Source organism: Pogona vitticeps, chromosome 7 (genome assembly GCF_051106095.1).
Source record: "Pogona vitticeps strain Pit_001003342236 chromosome 7, PviZW2.1, whole genome shotgun sequence".
Lineage (NCBI taxonomy): Eukaryota > Metazoa > Chordata > Lepidosauria > Squamata > Agamidae > Pogona > Pogona vitticeps.
This window is the reverse complement of record NC_135789.1, coordinates 17,116,030-17,139,129: the sequence shown is the minus strand read 5'-3', so window position 1 is coordinate 17,139,129 and position 23,100 is coordinate 17,116,030. Positions and strand designations below refer to the sequence as shown.

The 23,100-nt window shown below is 46.7% G+C and overlaps 2 protein-coding genes across 2 annotated transcripts; one reads left to right on the top strand and one right to left on the bottom strand.

Moving 5' to 3' along the window:
* Nucleotides 1-1,782: 1,782 nt before the first annotated feature.
* LOC140701692 (cathepsin L2-like) lies at nucleotides 1,783-13,999 on the bottom strand. The gene is made up of 8 exons (XM_072978163.2): nucleotides 8,371-13,999; nucleotides 6,695-6,823; nucleotides 6,416-6,538; nucleotides 5,623-5,781; nucleotides 4,471-4,695; nucleotides 3,711-3,876; nucleotides 2,838-2,943; nucleotides 1,783-2,062 (listed from the first exon to the last, which is right to left on the bottom strand). Exons 1-8 carry the CDS (start codon nucleotides 8,371-8,373, stop codon nucleotides 1,969-1,971), a joined length of 1,005 nt encoding a protein of 334 aa, XP_072834264.2. The 5' UTR covers nucleotides 8,374-13,999; the 3' UTR covers nucleotides 1,783-1,968.
* A 1,664-nt stretch (nucleotides 14,000-15,663) lies between these two features.
* On the top strand, nucleotides 15,664-22,198 carry LOC110079242 (cathepsin K). The gene is made up of 7 exons (XM_078379092.1): nucleotides 15,664-15,786; nucleotides 16,606-16,731; nucleotides 17,544-17,702; nucleotides 18,422-18,646; nucleotides 18,974-19,130; nucleotides 19,400-19,502; nucleotides 20,301-22,198. The coding sequence occupies exons 1-7, from the start codon at nucleotides 15,664-15,666 to the stop codon at nucleotides 20,395-20,397; spliced, it is 990 nt and encodes a 329-aa protein (XP_078235218.1). The 3' UTR covers nucleotides 20,398-22,198.
* Nucleotides 22,199-23,100: the final 902 nt, after the last annotated feature.

The window sequence follows — 23,100 nt, the reverse complement described above, 5'->3', positions numbered from 1 at the left end:
TATTTATGTTATACTGGAAGCCGCCTAGAGTGATCTTTAGGCCAGATGGGTGGGATATGAATGAATGAATGAATGAATGAATGAATGAATAAATAAATAAATAAATAAATAAATAAATAAATAAATAAATAAATAAATAAATAAATAAATAAATAAAATATGGAAGTGAGAGCTGGACCATAAAGAAGGCTGACCACCGAAGAATTGATACCTTTGAATTGTGGTGCTGGAGGAGGATCTTGAGAGTCCCCTGAAGGAGAACCAACCTATCCATTCTGAAGGAAATCAACCCTGAGTGCTCACTGGAAGGACAGATCCTGAAGCTGAGACTCCAATACTTTGGCCATCTCATGAGAAGAGAAGACTCCTTGGAAAAGACCTTGATGTTGGGAAAGTGTGAGGGCAAGAGGAGAAGGGGACGACGGAGGATGAGATGGCTGGACAGTGTCTGTGAAGCAACCAACATGAATCTGACCCAACTCCAGGAGGCAGTGGAAGACAGGAGGGTGTGGCGTGCTCTGGTCCATGGGGTCACGAAGAGTCGGACACGACTAAATGACCACGAAGTAAGTAAAGTGCCAGTTGATGACTTTTAACGATCCTCCTTTGTGGATCTCTATCCTTCTGCCTCATAGAAAGAGGAATTTTACTAGAAATTCCAAACTTGGCAACCATATTCCTGTCCCTGTTCAATTGAGTTAATTCTTTTTTGTTTTGTTTCTCTTAATTAGTGATGACCCATATTCTTAGGACTGATTGTTTGGTTCGTCACCATAGTGAATTCTGTTTCAAATTTAGTTCAAGTCGGGGTTTGGTCTGCTCTTTGGTCTCATGTCTTCATGGTTGTTTATTCTTGAACCTTAGTTTATGTTGCAGATGCTCTTATTTTAAGCTGGCTCAGAGGAGTGGCCTGGCCACTAGAGGGGCAGGGGGAAAATTGAATTATATAAATGTAATGGATTTAAATAGGCAAAAATGTGATATTCAAAATGGAAAAACTCAAACTTTAAAAAGGAAATATAACCCCTCTTTCAGTTTTTTTCAATGGACGCCAGGTGCATGCAGGTATATTCGAAAGTGCACTTTTATGATGACAGCCGAAGGCAGCATAAGGGGAAATACAGTGGTGCCTCGCTTAACGATGTTAATTGGTTCCCAAAAAACATTGCTAAGCGAAACACCATTTCCCATAGGAATGCATTGAAAACCGGATAATCTGTTCCAATGGGAACGGATTACCATCCTTAAGCGAAAATCACCATAGGAAACATCGCTAAGCGAAACGCGGTTCCCCCATTGGAATGCATTGAATAGGTTTCCGTGCATTGCAATGGTTTTGACAGGTCCGTTTTTGCTATTTTTAAAGTGTCTTGAAATGTTCAAAAACTGTTTAAAATGCTTGGAATCATTAGTGCACCTTGTAAAACCTTTGCAAACTTAATTTGGCTTTGTTCTGAGTCTTCGTTAATTTTTGGTGAATTTTTCCCCCCTATTGGAATGCATTGAAGCATTTTAAACAGTTTTTGAACATTTCAAGACACTTTAAAAATAGCAAAAACGGACATCGTTAAGCGAAACAGGGGGACCTAAACTGTCATCGTTATGCGAGGCATGGTCCCGAAGATCAGTAAGCGAAAATCGCCCATAGGGAACATAGTTAAATGAATCGTAAAATGCTCCCAAAAAACCAATCACTAAGCGAATTCTTCGTTAAATGAAGCAATTGTTAAGCGAGGCACCACTGTACATTAAAACAGATTAAATAATCAAAAACGAAAACTCTTTCAATGCAAATCAAGGTGTTTATTGTCCAGGAGGTACCTTTGAGAAGCGATTTTCAGATTTTAGGGCCAGGGGGTCCTTTTCAGCTCAGCAGAGGGAGGGGGATGAGACAGAGGGAACAGCTCCTGGGGGGCAAAAGAAGGGTCTGGTAGGAGAGATCCGGCCACCCTCCACCCTCCGAGGGTGTTACACAGGGTAGAATGCATTGTTGGCTATGCCGCAGAGGTTGGATCCTATCTTCAGATGTAGGTAGCCGTTTATTCCCCAATTTCTAGAATAGCTGTGGGAAAACAAGAACAGATAGAAAATTATGAGGGAGTAATAACAAGATGGGTTAATAACAACCATAATTGTCCATAGACTGGATGGAGTAGTGGTTAGAGGTTGTGCTATTCCCTGCTTGATCTTGGTTTTCTTTCTTCCTCCACCTGGCCTACCTTACAGGCCTGTGGGGAGGATGAGCCTCCATGAATACCACCTTGTGCTTCACGGAGAAAGGGCAGGGTAGAAACAAAATAAATGAAGACATCCATCTGCCTTCTACACAAGCAGAACGTTCCTCGAAGATGTGCGGAGGGTCAAAACTCCTGGCCCCTGCTCCTCAGGAATTCAAAGAGTGTGTGTGAAAGAGAGAGACTGTCACACCATATCCCTCAGCGAGGCTTGGAGAAAACTGGAATCTGGGCCTCCTGGGTCCCAGTCTGACCCCCTAACCGGCACCGAGTCGGGTGCAAAAATCCTTGGCCAAAACGCTGTTGACTGACACTCCCTGGTTTTCCTCTGTCCAGTGAGCGGTGCTTTGGACAACCGGTTGGGCAACCGAAGCACACCTGGTTGTGCGAACCATGCAGAATTGGTGGCCCAAAGGAGAGGGAAGGAAAGGCCAGGACAACGTCCACAGTCGTTGAAGCAAACGGGATCCTGACTGCTGCGTTGAAAATTGCCCTCAGTTTGGGGCCAGAAGGATCTCCGCCTCATCCTCTCAGCACAACACCACCATCATCCCCAGAATCCCCCAATTCTCCGTGTCCGTGGCACCTTTCAGCTTGACTCACCTGTTTTTCACAATCCAGTAACCGTTCCCATTGTTATCTGTCTTGTAGCCGACCACCAACACAGCGTGCCCCAACTTGTCCCTTCCGCAGTCTCTTGAAAAGATTCCTGGATGGAAGACAGAAAGGATGATGATATGACGAGGAGGATTCAATAGTCTTGTGGAGATTCAAGCAGGTGCAAGTGCCACAGAATAAATTGTTCTCAATGAAGTAACGGCTGCTCTCATTCCCGGTCATGCGCCAAGTGACTCAACGGGCACATGGCTGGGAATACAAGCTGCCACTATTTGTTGTCATTTTGATTGACACCATCTTCCTAGTGGCTGCAGTCCCACACAGCTTTCCATAAGGGCCACAGACCCTGCCATGCAGCCTTTCAGCAAATGAACCTGGATGCGGGTCCTGGAGCAAATCAAGGCTGAACTTTTTCGGGAGGCAAAAAGGTTGGAACAGAGGCTCTCCTCTTTGGGGCCCTTCGGGAGAAGGCAGGATTCCCTGGAAGAGTCTGTTGTGCTGGGTAAGGCGGGAGAATCAACTCCATGAAGAAACCCACAGCTTTTGTGTTTGAAAGAGCGTGGCACGGCTGTTGATGACGGGACCTCCCAGAGGTGGCTCATTCATAGGGCCACCGGAAGTGAGAGGCAACTTGACAAGAGGCAACAACAACATCATCATCAAAAAGAGTTTTGATGGCCAAGTAGGGATTTGAACCCAGCTCTCCTGCCCCTGTTCTCTACTCCCTGCAACACATTGCCATTTCTCTTGTTAGTATTATGGGTTATATCTTTTTATACCAACATTCGCAGGTCTTAACTGAACCCTGTCCAAAATTATTGCCAAGACCACCCGGCCCTTTTTCCAAGGGATCCTCACCTGATTTATAGTATCGGAACTTTCTTTTATTAAAGTTGATTCCTACAGAAACAGGGCCAAACTTTGCCACTGCATACGCCAGTTCCTTCTCGTTCCCACTTTGCACTCTTCCAAATCCTGAAATTTTGATCCGGATCTTCCTGACATTCCTGCGGCACCTTCCGACCTGCAGAAAAAAGGCCCAGAGTTGGGTTTTTGTTGCCTGGAGACAAAAGACGTGAGTTCGGATTTTCCGTCTCAGCGGCTTCCTTGAGGCATTAGAGATCGCCCATCCTTAGAAGCTTGAATGGTATCGGTGTCCTAGATTGATACATTTCTTTCTTTCTCAGATTTGTATAGCTTTCCGTTTGGGCCAAGCACCATTCTGGACGGTTTACAGCAGTGGAAATAAAACACACCAACAAGGAAATGAAAAAAAGAGACTAGTCAAGGGATAAAATCAGAGGTAGGAAGAGGCATGATTTGAAATAGGGGGCAGTGGACAGGACCGAAAACTCAGGCAGGGTGGCATCGGAAGCCCTCCCGAGCGAAGAGCCTCTCCGGAAGGCTTCTGGAGGTTGGGAGGGAATCCCAGGCAGCCTCCCCACGTGCCCCAGGATGCAAAGGGTCCCCCAGAACTGGGGAGATCTGATCAAAGTTGCTCGCATCAGCCGCCCGTCTGGCTACCTCCTTCGGGACCTGCTCCAGTCAGTGTCAAGGGAAGCTCCACGGAGAGAGTCTTGCAGTAACCCATCCAGAAGACGCACATAGATTTTTGTACCTTTCCCCTGTAGGGGTAGTCCTGCTCCGAACTGAGGCCCCCATTCTGGCGGACGTATTCGAAAGCCTTCCAGTGCAATCCCCCTTGACACCCGTGGTTGCCCTGATTCCACGAGCAATCCACAAGGTTCTGCTCACTCAAGGAGACCCGTTGGCCGGTTTTCTTGAAATGCAGGTTTTCCAGAGCCCCCGTGGCACTGAAGGCCCAGCAGGACCCACATTCACCCTGTTTCAGGAAATAAAAAGGAGGGGGAAAATTAGAAACCAGGAACCTCTTGTGAGTGAGCTCAGATCCGGGTCTGCCAGAAAGGATCAGAAAATCACTCTGAAGGGTCCAAATCCAGACGATAAGGAAGGTTTTCTTGAGAAGCCGAGTGGCTCCCGAGGTCCAGACTCTGATCTGAGTCCCCCTTCAGAGGGGGTTTAATTATTAGTGTGCCATTAAATCATGGAGTTTTCATTCTTATTGTAAATGTAATGGAGTTTTAATAATTATTATACTGTATTATCAATCAAGGGAGCTTTAATTTTTCTATAATTAATTATTTTATCTTTAGTATTATTGGGTGTTGTGTAAGATACTGTAACTATGTCTGACTCCCAGGCTTTTCCTAAGTGGATTTTTAAAGTTTTAAATACTTGAAAAATGTAATAGCAAAAATTTTAGAAGTGCAGAGCTGGAAGGGGGACTCTAAAGATCATCCAGTCCAGCCCAGCTCAAGGAGGCCCCATGGAGGAATCAAACTCCCGATCTCTTTCTCTCTATTTGAACTTGTAGTATATATTGTGATAGACTGACTTCACAAAAGAACCCACAGGAGTTGTGAAGGTTGTTCATTCACAGAAACACCATGAAGTGGCAAATCCCTCCAGAACATCCCACGAAGACCCTTGCAGAGTTTGTCTTGAACTTTAACGAGATAGATGTATGTATGTATGTATGTATGTATGTATGTATGTATTTATTTATTTATTTATTTATTTATCTATTTATTTATTTATTTATTTATTTATTTATTTATTTATTTATTTATTTATTTATTTATTGTATTTATACCCCGCCTATCTAGTCATTTCGACCACTCTAGGCAGCTTACAACACAAAGGATAACAAGTTCTTAAGTTCTGTATCTCTCTCGAAGACCAGACCCACCTGGTTCTTCACCCGTGTGACGAAACCACTGACTCGCCAGTCCACACTTCTGGGGACCTCCTCGGTGGCTGATTCGTGGAACCAAGTCACGTTTCTCACAGCTGGTTCGACCTCATCGGGCAGGAGGCAGCTCGTCTGCTGGTTGAACTCCTCGTCCGTCTGATGGTAAGAACCAGAAGTGGGTCGCAAGGCCTCCTGTTTCTGCTCACCCTATTGAGCACCGGCTTCTGCCCCTCTGGAGAACCCAGCAGGAGGAGACAGCCCGGCTTGGCGTTTTGGGGTTCCAAAGGGCAGGGGAAGAACCCCCAGGGAGAGGGGATGGGTGGCTTAAACATAAACATTGGGAAAGTAGGAAAACAACCTTGGATGAAAACCCAGAGCAGACACACACAAACACATGAAACTGGAGCCACCAAGTCTTGTCAAGTTCCAGACTGCAAACCGTAGACAGAGGCTGCCTTGTTTAATTTGTTATATGCGAGCCCCTCTCTTCTACTCTGAGTTTAGGAGCTGAACTAAAATACTTTGAAATGAATTAAATAACAGCAGTGAAAATCTCAGTTACACCCTTGCAAAGCGGTCCAGACTTCTTACCTCCATTGCTTAGAGTAAAACATGGACAGCTGTAATCTCAACTGGATTGAAACTAGCTGGGATATCCCTTAAACGAATGGAGACGAAGGCATTAGCCTCTGATTCAGTGGATCTACGCAAATGGGGGCCATCCGTGGAGTGCGACCCACATTTTCTGAGCAGGAAAAGGGGGTCTCTGTGCAGAATCAGGGGTGCTCACCAGGTCGCCAAAGTGGTTCATGCCCAGCCAGTAGGTATGTTTCCCCTGGGAGGCCTCCCAGTTATGCTGCTCAATCATCCTCAGGTTCTTCTCCCAGATGGCTCTGCGGGAAACCTCTTCCCCCTGCAAGAGAGAAACCGGATTAAGCCCAAACACAAGAATGGATTTTTTAAAAAAGGAATTTTCCTTTTATAGAGAGGCTTAAACAGAAGATATCCAACTTTGTATACCTCATGAGAAGACAGGATTCCCTGATGGTGGGGGCAGGAAGGGGCTCACCTCCAGGTATGCTTTCCCGTGGAGACTCTTCCAGTCCTCCCAGGCCGTGTCCAGGGCCGGATCCAGTGCTGCCGACATCGTCAGGAACACCATCAGCACTGAGGGCCCCAGGAAGGGCATCATCTTTGCCTGCGGAAGGGCAGAACAATCCCATGGTAGCTGCCACCATTTCTGTGGTGGAGAACACGGCCACTCGAATGCTAATAGAGTAACATATTTTTCAGTGTATAAGACGCCCCCCACTTTTCTAACCCAAAATTAAGAAATCTAAGTGGGGCTTAGCAAGTGTAGGGGAAAGGGATCAATGCAATCCCACAATTGCACAATTGTTTTGATCCCTTTCACTCTTCTACAGCCATGGGATTGCTTTGATTCTTTCCCCCCCTCCTATTGTTAAGCCCCATGGAACTTAGCAAGCAGAGGGGAAAGCAGGGATCAGCGCCCTGAAGGAACAATTTGATCCCTGCTTTCCCTTCCATTTTTTTTTTTGGTACTCTCCTCAGCTTGCTTCCGTGTATAAGACGACCCTCAATTTTTAGTCTAAAAAATTTAGACAAATGTATGGTCTTATATGCAGTAGATACATAGTGGGCGATGATGGTGCAGATGTGTACATTCTGGATTTTGGTCCAAACCTTAGCAGTCAGGTAAGATGCTGGATGCTATTTCAGCAATAAGCATAATCTGGCTGGAAAACTCCTGCTCAGTTCGGACCAAAATCCGAGCCCTCTGATATCCCAACCCCCCTTTCGTCCGTGGGCCAAGGCTCCTCCAAGGGTCCCTGACCTGCTCTTCTCCCTTTGAGATCGGGGCTCAAAAGTGGGGCCACCTCTGGGGGGGGGAGGGAAGAGGCTGGAAACGGGGCCCTCTCGGCGTTAGCCCCTTACGTGCCGGAATCCTTTTCCGGCTTCTTCTGATGGCGTCTCTACCCCAGGGCCATGTTTGCTCTTATGGGTTAAATCCTCGGGGGGTCAGAGATGGGCTAATCATGCCAAAATAAAATAAAACCTGCCAGACATGGGATTGTTTCCCAAACCTGATCTAGTAATTTCTCAACTATATAGAGAAATCTGTCTACCCCACCCCCAAAAAAACCTTCTTCTCTTTCCTTGTAAACTGATATAAAAGGACATTACTTTCCCACATTTCAGGACTGTTATAACTTGAGTCAGCTGTTTGATGCCCCCAAGGCTAATATTGCCAGCTCTGACTGGCAGCTACGAAACATGCAGATTTAGTATAGAAACCTTTGCCTGGATATTCCCCGGGCATCCCTGCTAACTCTTCCCATTATCTTAGTTTGTGAAATAAGCCAAGATCAGGAACTCAGAGTCCGATAATCTCCAGTGCTGGGCAGGCCCTAACCAAGGTGGGGGAGACAACCAGATTTTTCCTCCCTGGTGCCAGGTTTTAGATTTGAAACCATTGGCCTCTCCTGCCCTTCTTCATGGCCAGCGTTGACAGCCAGACCTTTTTCTTTTGAGGTCTCAGTCCCTGGAAAACCTTGATAAGGGGTCACCCTAAGTGAGAACTGACTTGGCAGCACATCATCATCATTATTTACTACTATTAAGAAAAAAGACCCAACTTCTCCATTCCATCCACCCCCGCAAAATTCACCTGGAAAGGTCTGTTTCTACCTAGCTTGCAGACAGTGAATGGATGATAGACCTTACCATGTAGAACGAGGGTCCTTAATTGCTCAAAATTTCCTCCTCCAGCTCTCCAACGGAAGCGCCTGATCGGGGAGACCAGGGGGAAACCCTTTTATAGGAAAAAAGGGGTCCCTCCCTCTTTTTCTAAAATTAACCCAATTTCTTTCATTTCTTCATAACCAATGTTATCCCGGGGAAAGATCTTGCCGTTGGTCCTCATTATCTTCCTGAACTCAGAACCTGCCCCACCCAAAGCTTGAACCACATCCCTGGTGGGTCCCACCCTGGATATCACTGAGATATCTAGCTGCATGCTTGGGCTCCGATGTTTCTCATGACTTACCTTCCTCAAGTCCAGCTGCCTTTCAGGAAAACTTTACATCTTCTTCTGGCCCTCATCTCCACTTGGGCAATCATGTCAAATCATTAATCCACCGATCAATTGGTGTCTCCTTCCACCTTTTTCCAAACATGAGATTCAAAGCATCTCGCCAAGATTTAAAACAAACAAATAAATAATTTGGGTCCGAATAAGAACCCAACAGTCCTAATACAACGTCATTGGGTAAGAATTCAGTGGCTCAGGTCAACAAGAGGAGCACGATTGAATCCATAGGATTGAGGACCATTTTGACCCATGTTCTGAGTTGATTCAGGGAGTCCCCCTTTATTAAAATTAGAAATGGGGTGCAGGATCACTCAGGGATAAGATTAAAATAGAATTGAGTTTAAAAGCAGTTTTGGGGGGTGCCAGCCTAAAAAGCACAGTAACCATCCATTAAGACACCTCCCCTTTGTTAGCAATCAACAAAACAGCCAAAGTACTTCTGTCTTGTGTTGGCATGGTGTAGTGGATGGGTCATCCAACCAGGATACAGAAACCCAGGTTCAAATCCTGCTCGGCCATGGAAACTCACTGGGTGGAAAAAAAATGGGAAACTTGAATCTTTCAGGCCCTTTGAAAACCCTGTTAGGACCCCATGATAGAAGCAAATGGAGGACAGAGAACCATCAGTGTAATAGTAAAGGTAATCATTTAATGATTTCTATTTGTAAGAGGGTGAGAGAGGAGAGCGCAAAAACGGCCTGAAGCTCAACATCAAAAAAACTAAGATCATGGCCACTGGTCCCATCACCTCTGGGCAAATAGAAGGGGAAGAGATGGAGGCAGTAACAGATTTCACTTTCTTGGCTCCATGCTCACTGCAGATGGTGACAGCAGCCACGAAATTAAAAGACCCCTGCTTCTTGGGAGGAAAGTGATGACAAACCTAGAAAAGCATCTTAAAAAGCAGAGACATCACCTTGCCAACAAAGGTCCGCATAGTCAAAGCTATGGTTTTTCCAGTAGCAATGTATGGAAGTGAGAGCAGGACCATCAACAAGGCCGAAGAATGGATGCTTTTGAATTGTGCTGGAGGAGGCAACGTTCTGAAGGAAATCAACCCTGAGTGCTCACTGGAAGGTTAGATCCTGAATCGGAAGCTCCAATCCATTGGCCATCTCATGAGAAGAGAACACTCCCTGGAAAACACCCTGATGTTAGGAACGTGTGAAGGCAGGAGGAGAAAGGGACGACAGAGGATGAGATGGCTGGACAGGGTCATCGAAGATACCAACATGACTTTGATCCAACTCTGGGAGGCAGTGGAAGACAGGAGGGCCTGGCGGGCTCTCGTCCATGGGGTCACGAAGAGTCGGACACGACTAAATGACTAATTTTGTAAATTGCCATGTTTCTGGGTACCTCTGCTCCCAGTTTGATGGGAATTATATACAATGCAGCGTCGGAAAGGATTTATGGAGTTACTGACACAACACCATCTGCAAAGAACCACCATCCACCCATCCGTCCCTCCGTCCGTCCGTCCATCGTACCACTAAATGTGATTTCCAGGTTTTCTCTTGCGGGGGTTGCCATGTTTCTGGGTGCCTCTGGGAAGGAGAAAAATCAAAACAGCTCACTAGAGACAGCTGCATCAGCCCATCTTATCCCTCCCAGTTGTCAAGAAATCATTTTTTTTCTTTAATCGAGGGCTTCTGTGTCTTTCTGTGTGTTTCACTAACAAGTCTACAGCCCATGAGAGGTAAATGATATGTATCTAATTTAATCTTTCTCTTCCCAGCCTGATGAAACATCATAAAAGTTTTGAAAGCTTTCCTGTTTATGGCTTTTTAGGGACGTCCTGAATCTATTAATACAGACACATCCCAGTTTAGGGACCTCAGAAAAGTCTTCCTCTCAATCTGGGGGACATAAAATGGTTCAGCCCGGTGAGCCGCTCTCTGCCCATCGGCTGTGCCACTGAAGGAATGGCACCCCCAGTGCAAGACTAAAAGACCCAGTATCCACGGGATCAATTCACACTTCAGAAGATCAGCTAAGGAGGGGGAGAGGGTCCCGATTCCCAGCACCGGCGCACCAGGGAGTTCAGAGAGAGCGGCGCATGAATCATGCCAGCCGATAAAGCTTTTTACCTGACAAGACGGGCAGAGTAACTTGCTCTTTTCCTAAAACGAACCCAGTTTACAACATTTCTTGATACTAAATCTCATCTGGCTGAAAGATCTCTCGTTTCCCAGTGTTATCTTCCTGAACTCAGAACCCACCTGTTGCTCAAAGCTTAAACCACATCCCTTGCGGGTCCCACCATGAACCTATCTGTGATCTTGTCACATTAATGAGGTTTTGTGCAGCTTAACTCCCCCCCCCCCGTGTGGCCACCTTCCCTGAAAGCTTTACATCTCTTCCTCGCCCTCACCCCCTTGGGCAATTGGGTCAATTAATTAATCCACCGATCAATCAGTTTGTCCTTCCACCTTTCTCGCAATCATGGGATCTGAAGCCTCTCACCAAGATTTAAAATAAAAAAATCTAGTGCAAACAAGAGCTCATCTACTATAATTTGAGGCTATTGATTTAAATTCAGAGGCTCGGGTCAACGAGAGTTGAATCCATGGGTTTGAAGTACATTTTGATCTCCGTTCAGAGTTGATTCAGGGAGTTTCCCTTTATCAGGATTATAAATGGGGTGCAGGACCACTCAGGAATAATACGGAAAAAGCAACTGAGCTTAAAAGCAATTTTAGGGCATGCCAGCTTGAAAAGCGCAGCATCCATGTCTTAAGACACACACCCCTTGCTAGTAATCAATGAAATGTCCAAAATCCACTTACCTCTCTCTCTTCTCTGGGTGGTGTAGTGGATTGGCCATCCAACCAGGATTCAGAGACCCAGGTTCAAATTCTAACTAAGCCATGGAAAACCACTGGGTGGAGACAATGGGAAACTCCTTCTTCAAACTTTTAGGCACTATGGAAATCCAACTGGGACCCCATAGTGGAAGAAAATGGATGACAGAGAACTCTCCATCCATCCATCCATCCATCCATCCATCCATCCATCCATCCATCCATCCATCCATCCATCCATCCATCCATCCATCCATCCATCCATCCATCCATCCAATCGTACCACTAAATGTTATCATTCAATCTTCAAGTTTTCTCTTGTGGAGGTTGCCATGTTTCTGAGTGCCTCTGCTCCCAGTTGGATGGGAATTATAGGCAACCATACAGAGCCACAAAAGATTTATGGATTTCCTGGTACATCACCATCCACTGAGAAGCAGAAATAGTTTCCCGGAGTCGGCTGCCTTAAACCCTCTTATCCCTTCTGGTTTTGTTCTCTGTCGTCAAGAAATAGCTTTCTTTCTTTCTTTTCTTTGTTTGATTGAGAGTTTTGGTGTCTTTCTGTGTGTTGCACAAGCAATTTTACCTCCCTTGAAATATAAATTAATACAAATTTTTGCTACTCTTCCCAGCCTGTTTATGGGATTGCGGGGGGGGGGGGACTAATAATGTTCTTTACACACACATGCTAGGTTTGGGATTTTAGACCGGGACCCCAGAAATGTCTTCCTTTCAATCTGGGGAACATGCTGCTATCTTGCTGAATTCAGAACCCACCCATTGCTCAAAGCTTAAACCACATCCCGGGTGGGACCCACGACTGAGATCACTGAGGTCTAGCCACCTCCCTGAGGTTTCTTGCAACTTAACTCCCCTGTCCGGCCACCTTCCTGGAAAGCTTTAAAGCTTTTTCTTGCCCTCGCTCTCTTGGGCAATCGGGTTGATTAATTAATCAACCAATCAATTGGTGCATCCTTAATTAATCAACCAACCAATTGGTGCATCCTTAATTAATCAACCAATCAATTGGTGTATCCTTAATTAATCAACTGATCAATTGCTGTATCCCTATTTAATCGACCAATCAATTGCTATATTCGATCCTTTTTTCCAAATATGGCATTCAAAGCATCGCACCAAGATTTAAAATTTAAAAATTGGGTATAAACAAGAACACGACAATTCATTGACCAGTCAATTAGCTTATCCTTCCACCTTTCTTCCAAACGCGGGTTTTGAAACATCTTACCAAGATTTTTCAGATATGAATAAAACCCCCAAAAAGTGTATAGCTGTGTTCTTGGGTTGAATTTAATGGCTCATGTCAAGAAATAGTTTTTAAACCTTTTCATATTCTCACAGAGTTATCTTGTATCCCCCTCTTCATCCCGATAAACAGAGACTCCCGGAATCGACTCTGAATATAGATCAAAATGGATGTCCACCCCCTTGTCCTGTCCTCCTTCGCTCTCATTTCCTCTCCTAGAAGTTCAACAGATTCGACGGCTCTCTCCTCTCGTTGACCTGAGCCCCTGAATTGAGCCTTTAGTTTAATTAGGTATCCTTCAGTCTCGAGCGACTATGGTAACATGCTCTGTATTGAGGACTTGGAACAGCATCTAGTGTGGCTGAGAAGGCCAATTCGAGAGTGACCATCCCTTCCACACTGAAGACAAATACAATCTGTCCCCTGTCCAGCTCCCTGCTTTTGCTGCTTTTGTGACTTCTTCTTTGCCTCGGCCTGCTGGGCAAGGGCCCCTTCAAATTGGGAGAGGCCGTGATGCACCGCCTGCCTCCAGGCTGAACGCTCAGAGGTCGAGGTTTCCCATCTGTTGAGGTCTATTCCTAAGGCCTTCAGATCCCACTTGCAGATCTCCTTGTATCGCAGCTGCGGTCTCCCTCTGGGGCGATTTCCCTGCACTAGTTCTCCATACAGAAGATCTTTTGGAATCCAACCATCAGCCATTCTCACGACATGCCCTAGCCGGGCATGCCAGTAAATCCACAAATCCTTTGTGACTCTATTATAGCATAAAATTAAGAGCAAAGGCACCCAGAAAAAGGGCTCCTATCATTGACATGAGCTTCTGAATTTAGCCTGATGGCTTTGAATGATAACTGCTTATTTGGATCTGAATGTTTTATGTTAAATCTTGGTGAGATGCTTCAAATCCCATATTTGGAAGAAAGGTGGGAGCACGAACTAATTGGTCGGTCAATTAATTAATCTACCAGATAGCACAGAAAGTGTTGTAATGATTTCTGGGAAGGCAGCTGGACGAGAGGGAGGAAAGCAAGAGAAACATCGGAGCCCAAGCATGCGGCTAGATCTCAGTGATATTCAGGGTGGGACCCACCAGGGATGTGGTTCAGGCTTTGGGTGGGGCAGGTTCTGAGTTCAGGAAGATAACACTGGGCAAAAGAGAGATCTTCCCCCAGGATAACATTGGTGATGGAGAAATGAAAGAAATTGAGTTAATTTTAGAAAAAGAGAGAGAGACCCTTTTTTTCCCTATAAAAGGGTTCCCCCCTGGTCTCCCCGATCAGGCGCTTCTCTTGGAGAGCTGGAGGAGGAAACTTTGAACACTTAAGGACCCTCGTTTATCATGGTAAGGACTAGCATCCGATCGCTTTCTCCAGGCTAAGTAGAAATGGACCTGATCTTTCCAGGTGAGTTATGGTGGGTGGAAGAAATGTGCGTTTCTTGATACTGATGATGATGAAGCAGAAGATGATGATGTGCTCTCCAGTTAGTTCTCCCCTGTGGCGTCCCCTTTTCAATAAGGGAGAGAATATTCAGAAGTGGTTCCCCTTTCCCTTCTTCTAGGTGGGTGCAGCTGGGCACCCAAGGCCACCCAGGCTGGCTCTTCCCCCCCCCCAGGAGGGTACACAGTGGGGGATTCGAACTCCCAACTCAGAGGGCAAAACCCCTGAGCTATCCAGCCGCAGGACCAGCAAGCCAAGTCAGGGGACGAGATCCCTTCAAAAGTGTGTTTCGGGCTCGTAAACAGACCTTCAAGCTGAATTTCTATTAAGAGAGACAGAGGAGTGGGTTGTGGGATGTGTACCCCAGTATCTATTCATGAACCCCCCCATCCACCAGAGCAAAGAGCAGGGCTGTCAGTAGACGTGGGGGCACCGTCCTTTCCCCTCCCTTTCTGCCCCTGTAGCCGTGGGCCTGAGTTCCCACCAAGACAGGCCAGATGGGGTCCTCTCTCCAAGGAAGAAAAAGCTCTGGCTGTCAACGCTGGACCTGAAGAAGGGCAGGAGAGGCTGACGGTTTCAAATCTAAAATCTGCTAGTCCACCTCCTGGTTCCTGCCCAGCCAACGGTGGGGATGATGGGACTCAGAGTTCTCGATCTTGGTTCATTTCGGAAGCTAAGCAAAGTCGAGGGGTTAGCGAGAACATCTGGGGAATATCCGGGGGGCTCCAGGAAAAGGTTTCTGCCCCAATTCCTGCTGTGTTGCAGCTGCCGGTCAGAGCTGGCCGTATTACTTCAGCCCACCCTTTTAGATCAGTTGATGTGGAAAGAGGGAGGCGGCGTCTGTTTTTCACATCAATCTTCTCCCCAGGTCAAACTGAAAAATTCCCACATCTGGCCCTACAAACAATCCTGTCTTGAGCATATTGAGGTCCCTGGCTGCAGAGCAAAAGGTTGAGAGTTCGAATCTGCCCCCCACCCACAGTGAGCTGCCTTGATAGGGGCTGGACTGGATGATGCAGAGGGCCCCTTCCAGCTCTGCCATTCTAAGATTATTATGATGATTAAAGGCACCCCTTTGAGCCCCCATCTCAAAGGAAGAAGAGCAGGTCGGGGGCGGTCAAGGGGGCCCTCAGAGGAGCCTTGGCCCGAGAAGGAAAGGGTGTGTGTGTTGGGTTACTAGACGAATCGGGTTTCGGTCCATACCTTGCAAGAGCTTCCGAGGCTGAGGATGTTTATTGACAAAAGAGCATCCAGAATCTTGGACTGAAGTGTCAAGGTTTGGACCAAAACCCAGGACGGAGACAAGGCTGCCACCATAACATGTAATGTGTGCTCTTAACATTCGAGCGGCCGTGTTTTGCACCATGGGCAATGTGGCCGTTACCGTGGGATTGTTTTGTGCTTCTGCAGGTGAAGATGATGCCCTTCCTGGTGTCTTCTGTGCTGGTGGCCCTCCTGAGAGTGTCGGCAGCCCTGGATCCATCCTTGGACACGGCCTGGGAGGACTGGAAGAGTCTCCACGGGAAAGCATACCTGGAGGTGAGCCCCCTCCCGGCCCCACCGTCAGGCCTGGGAAACCACCTGGGGGTCCCGGGGGTCAGCTGTGTTGGGAGCTGTAAACGAAGTGCCCCTGCTCCTTCTGGGACTCCCCAATCTTTCAGGCTCAGACTACACTGCCCATCATCCCCAGACAAAACAGGATACCTGCCTTCCCCTTTCCTCCCATATGAAGGAGACCTCCATGCTGTGGAGAAACTGTAGAGCAACAGGTACTCTTTAACTACAACACCCATCGCCCCTGCCTGCAGCACCATGTCACCTGGGACTGATGGGAACTGGAGTCCAATGCCTTCAGCAGAAGACTAGAGCTTCCCCTGAGCCCTGTTTTATTGGGAAGGAAGTGGATTCATAGGTATATAAGAATGCCAGCCTTAGAATCACAGAAGAGCAGAAAAGGGACCCTCCAGGGTCATCTAGACAGACCCCCCTCACCAATCCTGGGCATCCACAGCTAAGGCTTTCCTCTCAGCTGGTTTATTGGTGTTCTTATGTGCTGTCAACTCACTTTGGACATAGGGCAACCCCATGAAGGAGTGAGCCCTAAAATACCCTGTTCTGAACTGCCCTGCTCAGCTCTTGCAAAGTCAAAAATGATGGTTACTTTAGGGAGGCCGTCCATCTCATATTGGGTCCTCCTCTTTTCCTGCTGCCTTCCAATCATTCTGATTTTTTCCCAGGGAATCCTATTTTCTTGTGATGTACGGTACCCAAAGAAGGACAGTTTGGGTTTAGGCCTCTCTCTAAAAAGAAATTTGCTGCTTTAAAACCCATTCTTGTGTTTGGGCTGTTTGTCACTAGCAGGTGGAAGAGGCTTCCCGCAGAGCTGTCTGGGAGGATAACCTGAGGATGATTGAGCAGCATAACTGGGAGGCCTCCCAGGGGAAACACACCTACCGGCTGGGCATGAACCACTTTGGCGACCTGGTGAGCACCCCCGATCTTGCGCAGAGACCCCCTTTTCCTGCTCAGGAAATTATGGGTCACGTCCATGTTGATGCTTCCGACTCCACTCACTTGATGGGCATTCTAGTTAGTTTAGAGTCAAACTATCTGTGGCTTTTGTTTTTATCTAAGCCAGAGAGTTGAGACATCGGGGACCGCTTTGCAGGGGTGTAAGCAGAGTTTGCATGGCTGCTATTTAGTTGACTCCGAAGAATTTTGGCCCAACTTCTTAAGAACCGAAAAGGATGCTAGAGGGCTGTACGTATAATAAATAACACAGAGCAGCCTCTGTTTGCAGCTTGGAGTCTAAAATTTCACAACTCAGAACTTTCTTCAGGAAAACTTTGGGGTAAAAACATTTTAAACAGAGAAACAAAGCAGTAGGACAATACCCAACTTTTCTCTACTGAGGGAAGCCTTGTAGTAGAGAGGGCCCCTCGAGGTCATTTAGCCCACCCCTTGCGCTATGTGGAAATCTTGTAATGCCAGCAGAGCCAGAAGGGACGGCTTCTGCTTCCATTTTTCCAGCAAAGAAGGATTGAGACCATTCCCCATCTCCTTGGGTAGACTGCCCTCCCTCTGAGGATGATGGTTTCCATAATGTGGGACCCAAACCCGCCCGTCCCCTCTCTCTCAGGCCCTTTTGGGTTCTCCCCCTGCCCTCTGGAGCCCCCCAAATCCAGGCTGGGCCATCTCCTCCTCCTCCCAGGTTCACCGGAGGGGCAGAAGCTGGTGCTCGCCAGGGTGAGCAGAAACAGGGGGACTGGCGACCCACTTCTGGTTCTTTCCATCAGACGGATGAGGAGTTCAACCAGAGGATGAGCTGCCTCCTGCCCAACCAGGTCGGACCAGCTGGAGGGAACGTGAGTTGGTTCCATGCATCGGCCACCGAGCAGATCCCCAAAAGCGTGGACTGGCGGAAGGAAGGTTACGTCACGTGGGTGAAGGACCAGGTGAGTCTGGGAGATATTTCCCATTAAAGCTAAAGAGATAAACTTTGCCAGGTTATTCATTAGGTGCACTCAAATTTACCGCTTAACAGTGCTGCTGCAATTCAACGACCTTCGAAACATCCTGTCCATAACAACCTGGCTCAGCTCTTGCAAACAGCCTGTGGCTTCCTTTAAGGAGCTAATCCATCGCACCACAAGTTGCAAGATGAAAGGAAACCTAGAAACAGAGAATAATCAATTAAAAAAACATTAATGAGTTCTACATTAATAATTTTAAAAAACAGTAACTCATTATATACTAATAATTTTAATAGCTTTAAAAACTTTAAAACGTAGGAAAACAGAAAAGCAGCAGCCGGGGACTCATTTGTAGTTAGTTCCTCTTAAGCCATACACGGTAATAATTAAAACTCCGTGAATTCATTCTACAATAAGAATTAAAAATCCATTAATGAATTATGCAACAATTATAATCAAAGCCTGTTCATTAATTACATTATACTTATTCACCTAATTATAACTCTCTAAGTAGAATTAAGGACTTTTAAAATCACACTTAGGGGGGAAAAGTAGTATCCATGGACTTCTAAGCAAATCTGCTCCGTGTAATCTTTATTTTGAGCCTGAATAGGGAGCTTTATGGCTAAGCCAGATCTGGACTTTCTGGCCAGAGGTTCCTGGTTTCTAATTTCCCCCCTCCTTTTTATTTCCTGGCACAGGGAGAATGTGGGTCCTGCTGGGCCTTCAGTGCCACGGGGGCTCTGGAAGGCTTGTATTTCAAGAAAACTGGCCGACGGGTCTCCTTCAGCGAGCAGAACCTCATGGATTGCTCGTGGGATCAGGGCAACCACGCCTGCCAAGGTGGATTGCCTATATTGGCTTTCGAATATGTCCAGCAGAACAGGGGGCTCAATTCGGAGAAGGACTACCCTTACAAAGGACAGGTAAAACACGTGAGCGGCTTGGCGGGTCTTTACGGCGTGGGTGGCAAGCTGTTGGCCGGGTCAGCCCCCCCCCCCCCGGTTCCTGGAAATTTCTAGCCTGGCGTGGGAGCGCGGAATATGCAATCTTCCTTGCTCGGTGACTGGGGGGCAGAATCGGCGGTAAGCCCGAGCTTTGTTTGCTAGTATGACTGCTTGGGCCTGAAGGTCTGCCGGAATCGCGTCTCTAGAACACCAGCCGGATTTCATTTTATACCGATGCGGAATCCTAGTGAACTCCGGTCCGGGTCACCACCACAAGAAATTCGACACGGGGCCTTTTTTCTGCAGGAAAGAACGTGTCATTACCACTCCAGGAACGGCGACGTGAAATGCACATCGTTTGTGAAGGTGGAAAAGGGAGACCTGGCAAGAGCCGTGGCAAGGGTTGGCCCCATTTCTGTCGGCATTGATGTCAGGAGTGGAAAGTTCAGGCTGTATAAATCAGGTGAGGTTTCCTTTGAAAGGAGGGGTAGGGCGTCTGGGTGAAGGGGTTTAGGATTTCGTTCAGCCCTCGAGTTGCAGCTTGAATTCCCAGCCTCGTGCCCATTGTGCAGCTTGGCACGTGACCTGGAATGAGAGCAGGTGTTACTTCATCTCTAGCAATTTGTTGCTATGGCTTTTTTCGGTCACACTTACGACCGACCGTGTGGATCTCCAATGCGATTCTGAACCCTCCTCATCAGCATCTCATCCTCCTCTCCGTCATCCACCCAGGAATCTTTTCATGCACTTGGGAAGGGGACGTCCTGAACCATGCCATGCTGGTGGTCGGCTACGGGGAAGAAAAAGGGAAAAAGTACTGGATCCTGAAAAACAGGTGAGACGGCACCCAGGCCAGTCAAGCAGAAGGGTGTCACGGACACGGAGAGTCATGGGAGGCCCCCGGGATGATAGTGGTGGTGTGCTGACCGGAGGAGAAGGGGAGCCTTCTGGCCCAAAACCCAGGGCACCTTGAAATGTAAGGGTCAGGATCCTGTTTCCTTCCACGATGGTGGAAGGGGAACTTCCCAGGTATTTCGCTCCCTCTCCCTTTTGGCCACCGGTTGTGTTTCAGCTGCACAACCAGTCGTATAAAGCAACATTCACTCTGGAGAGAGGAAAACCAGTGAGTTTTAGGCTACGGAGTTTTGGCCACGGATTGTTTTGCACCAGACTCACTGCCCGCTGTGAGTCGGGCAGGGATTTGGGCATCTCGAGTTCGGGTTTTCTCCCAGCCTTGTTGAGCCATGCGTCTCCTCCGTCTTTTTCTCTCGCTGGCGAACTGGTGCTGGGAATCACGGTCCTCCGCACACCATTGATGAAGGTTTTGATTGCGTAGAAGGAAGATGGATGTGTTAATTTATTCCATTTATCTGCTGCCGTTTCTCTGTGAAGCACAAGGTGGTATTTGTGGGGGCTCATCCTTCCCACAGGCCTGTAAGGTAGGCCAGGCGGAGGAAGAAAGAAAAGCAAGATCAACCAGGGAATGGCACAGCTTTTTGGGGGGGGAACTCAAGAGTAGCCTTTGTCACTATCTATCCAGCCCTCTAACCGCTACTCCTTCCTGCCTACGAATGATGATGATATTCTCTTTCCCCCCCCCCCTCATCTTTTTCTCCTCATCCTTGTCCCACAGCTGGTCTGAACTGTGGGGTGAGTCAGGCTACATGCGTCTGGAGGAAGGATCGAGAGAATGTGGCATCGCCGATGACGCGATCTACCCCAAGTGGTGACCCCCCTCGGAGGGTGTGGGGCGGCCGGATCTCTCCTTCCAGATCCTTCTCTTGCCCCTCTTGACACCTCCCCCCGAGGAGCCATTCCCTCTCTCTCGTCCCCCTTCCTCTGCTGAGCTGAAATGGACCCCCTTGCCCTAAAATTTAGAAAATGGCTTCTTCAGTTCCCTTGCTGAACAATAAACAGCTTGATTTGCACTGAAATGATTTTGGTTGCTGATTATTTAATCTGTTTTAACATATTTCCCTTTACGTGGCCTTCGGCTCTCGTGCTAAAAGTGCAAAATGGAATATACCTGGATGCACAAGGAGTGCATTAAAAATAAAGGAAAGAAGGGGAACATTTCCCTTTAAAGGTCTGAAAGCTTTCCGGGCAGTCTCTGGATATCTAATGTTTGTTTCTTTCATTTCCTTTCATTTCTTTAATTCTATTTTCCCCCTGCCCCTCTAGTGGCCAGGCCACTCCTGTGGGGCACCTTACAAAAAAGAGCATCCGCAACATAAACTAAGGTCTGAGAAATTGTCACACTTGTTACCTAAATGCAGTAACCAGACAACCACGAATACAAGCTGCACTCTTTTATTGAAAGCACTTTTGCAAAAGCTGGGTAGACACATCTGTCGCTACAGGTATCACAGTATTTATCCCCTATTCCCACAGGGTCCCCCCCTTGTCTCCCCATTGGTCAGGCACTCCAAGGTGTACAGCCTATCCGGTGCGCCTAAACTGATCATAGGAAGTCCCGCCTTTGTTGACATCTCCCACTCCCCTCTTTACCTGGACCCCAGACTCTTATTTATTTCTATCCTTAGTTGGTGTATGTTCCCTTTTCCTAACCTCCCTGCGGTCATTCGAACTGACTCATTAACTTCCTTCCTTCTTACTTTGGCCGACTAGCTCAATCTTTTTGCCAGTATAATAGGCTACCTCCCTGATTTGTACTTTCCTCTTATAATTTCTCATGACTTCTTTAAATTCCTTGTGTTGGCTAAATAATTAACACAGAGTACGTACTGATTATTTTACCATGACTCTTGACTCAATCATCCTGTCCTTACAGGGACTTGCAAAAGCAGTCCTGATTCCTCTGTTGATCTCAAAGTTTCAAGAACAAACAATCATTAAAGACATTAGACAAAAGAACAGATTTAATTACTATTACTTAATTAATTTAGCCTTACCAAAAAACAAAAAAGGTTCCACACACATGAAATGAAGCATTTTGAAAGCTGAAGCTACACAAAAGACACAGGAGTTTCATATGCCCAGATTTTTATTTATTTGTTTTTACTGACGGTTGAACTTATCTTCAGATGTCTAGGGCTGCTCTCTGCACATGCACAGAGATGGTTCACCATGCCAAAACTGTGGCTAAATACATCTTGCTGATCTTTAATGTGCTCCAGGAGAGGTTTTTTTGGTAGAACACACAGAAATGGTTCACCCCCTGAAAACTTGTGAAACGCGTTGGGACGTGCCACGGAGTGAGAAAAAGCAAAAGTAAGCCCAAGGAGGTGAAAAGAAAAAAAAAGTATTATGAAGATTTCAATGATGAAGTGGTTCATTTTTCTTCTGGTGGGGTCAGTTGCCTTCAGCTGGCTTCTCCCCCCCCCCGCAAAAAAATCTGGAGAAAGGGACTCTGAAAAACCACTTAGAATTTAGCATGCCTTCTCTAGAAAAGCTAGTCCTCAATGAATAATATTATGCTCCCTCTTCACTTCTGTTTCTCATCGTCTTGCGGTTTCCTATTCGAACTCTGCAGTTCTGTCTGTATGGCCACAGCATTTAAAAAAAATAAAATCTAAACCACCTTGAGTGCCACTTAGAAATGAGACTGGAAAATCTCACCACTGTTGTTTCTAAATATAATGTTTGCCTTTTAAATCCATCCTCTCTCTCTCTCTCTCTCTCTCTCTCTCTGCACGCACACTGTCCATCTGAAAAATGCAATAGCTTTCAGCCAGATAAAAAGGCCCATTTAAATAGCAAGACCTATTTCTTTACCAGTTCATTATTTATCCAACAAACAGGCTTAGCTACTTCTCCTGAATCACAGGCTTCCTGATTTCCTGCCTCAGAGATGCTGGGAGAGAAATGGATTTCCCCCAGCGTTAGGATGTGGTTGTTCATCATGTCTTTTTGGAAGTTAGTGGTGAACAGGCAATGAAGAGCTATTGACTTTACAAAAGACCCCCCTCTTTGGTTTGGCCTGACCTGGTTGTGGTTTTAGGATCCTCCTTCTGTAAGGAATGGTGAAAGGGGGGGGCTGTCATTAGAATGATTTGCATTGTCACATTTAGACCTCGCTCCCTGCTTTTAATTGGAGTTAGACTTGTAAAGCCCAAAAAGTATGGACTGCCGAGAATAACTGAAGAGCTATATTTTAATTCCCAAAAGCCTTCCCAACCCCCCAAGTGCCTGAAATGTCCAAGAAGGAATTTCCCATTTTCTCCACCCAGTGAGTTTCCATGGCTGAGCAGGATTTGAACCCGGGCCTCTGAATTCCAGGTTCATATCCACTGCACCATACTAACTGGAGACAGAGGCAGGTGGACTTTGGCTGTTTGGTTGATTGCTAATGAAGGGGGCGTCTTAATGGAAGGATGTTGTACTTTTTAGATTGGCAAGCCCCCAAATTGCTTTTAAACTCATTTTCTTTTTCCTGCATTTCCCCTCTTAATCCCGATAAAGGAAGACTCCTG

Excerpts from the sequence above, each read along its gene's own strand:
- LOC110079242 (XM_078379092.1), top strand. The coding sequence starts at position 15,664 with ATGATGCCCTTCCTGGTGTCTTCTGTGCTGGTGGCCCTCCTGAGAGTG. Across the intron at positions 17,703-18,421 it reads TCACGTGGGTGAAGGACCAG|GGAGAATGTGGGTCCTGCTG; the intron begins GTGAGTCTGGGA and ends TTCCTGGCACAG. Across the intron at positions 18,647-18,973 it reads ACTACCCTTACAAAGGACAG|GAAAGAACGTGTCATTACCA; the intron begins GTAAAACACGTG and ends TTTTTTCTGCAG.
- LOC140701692 (XM_072978163.2), bottom strand. Across the intron at positions 6,539-6,694 it reads ACGGGAAAGCATACCTGGAG|GGGGAAGAGGTTTCCCGCAG; the intron begins GTGAGCCCCTTC and ends TCTCTCTTGCAG. Across the intron at positions 2,944-3,710 it reads GTTCCGATACTATAAATCAG|GAATCTTTTCAAGAGACTGC; the intron begins GTGAGGATCCCT and ends TCTTCCATCCAG.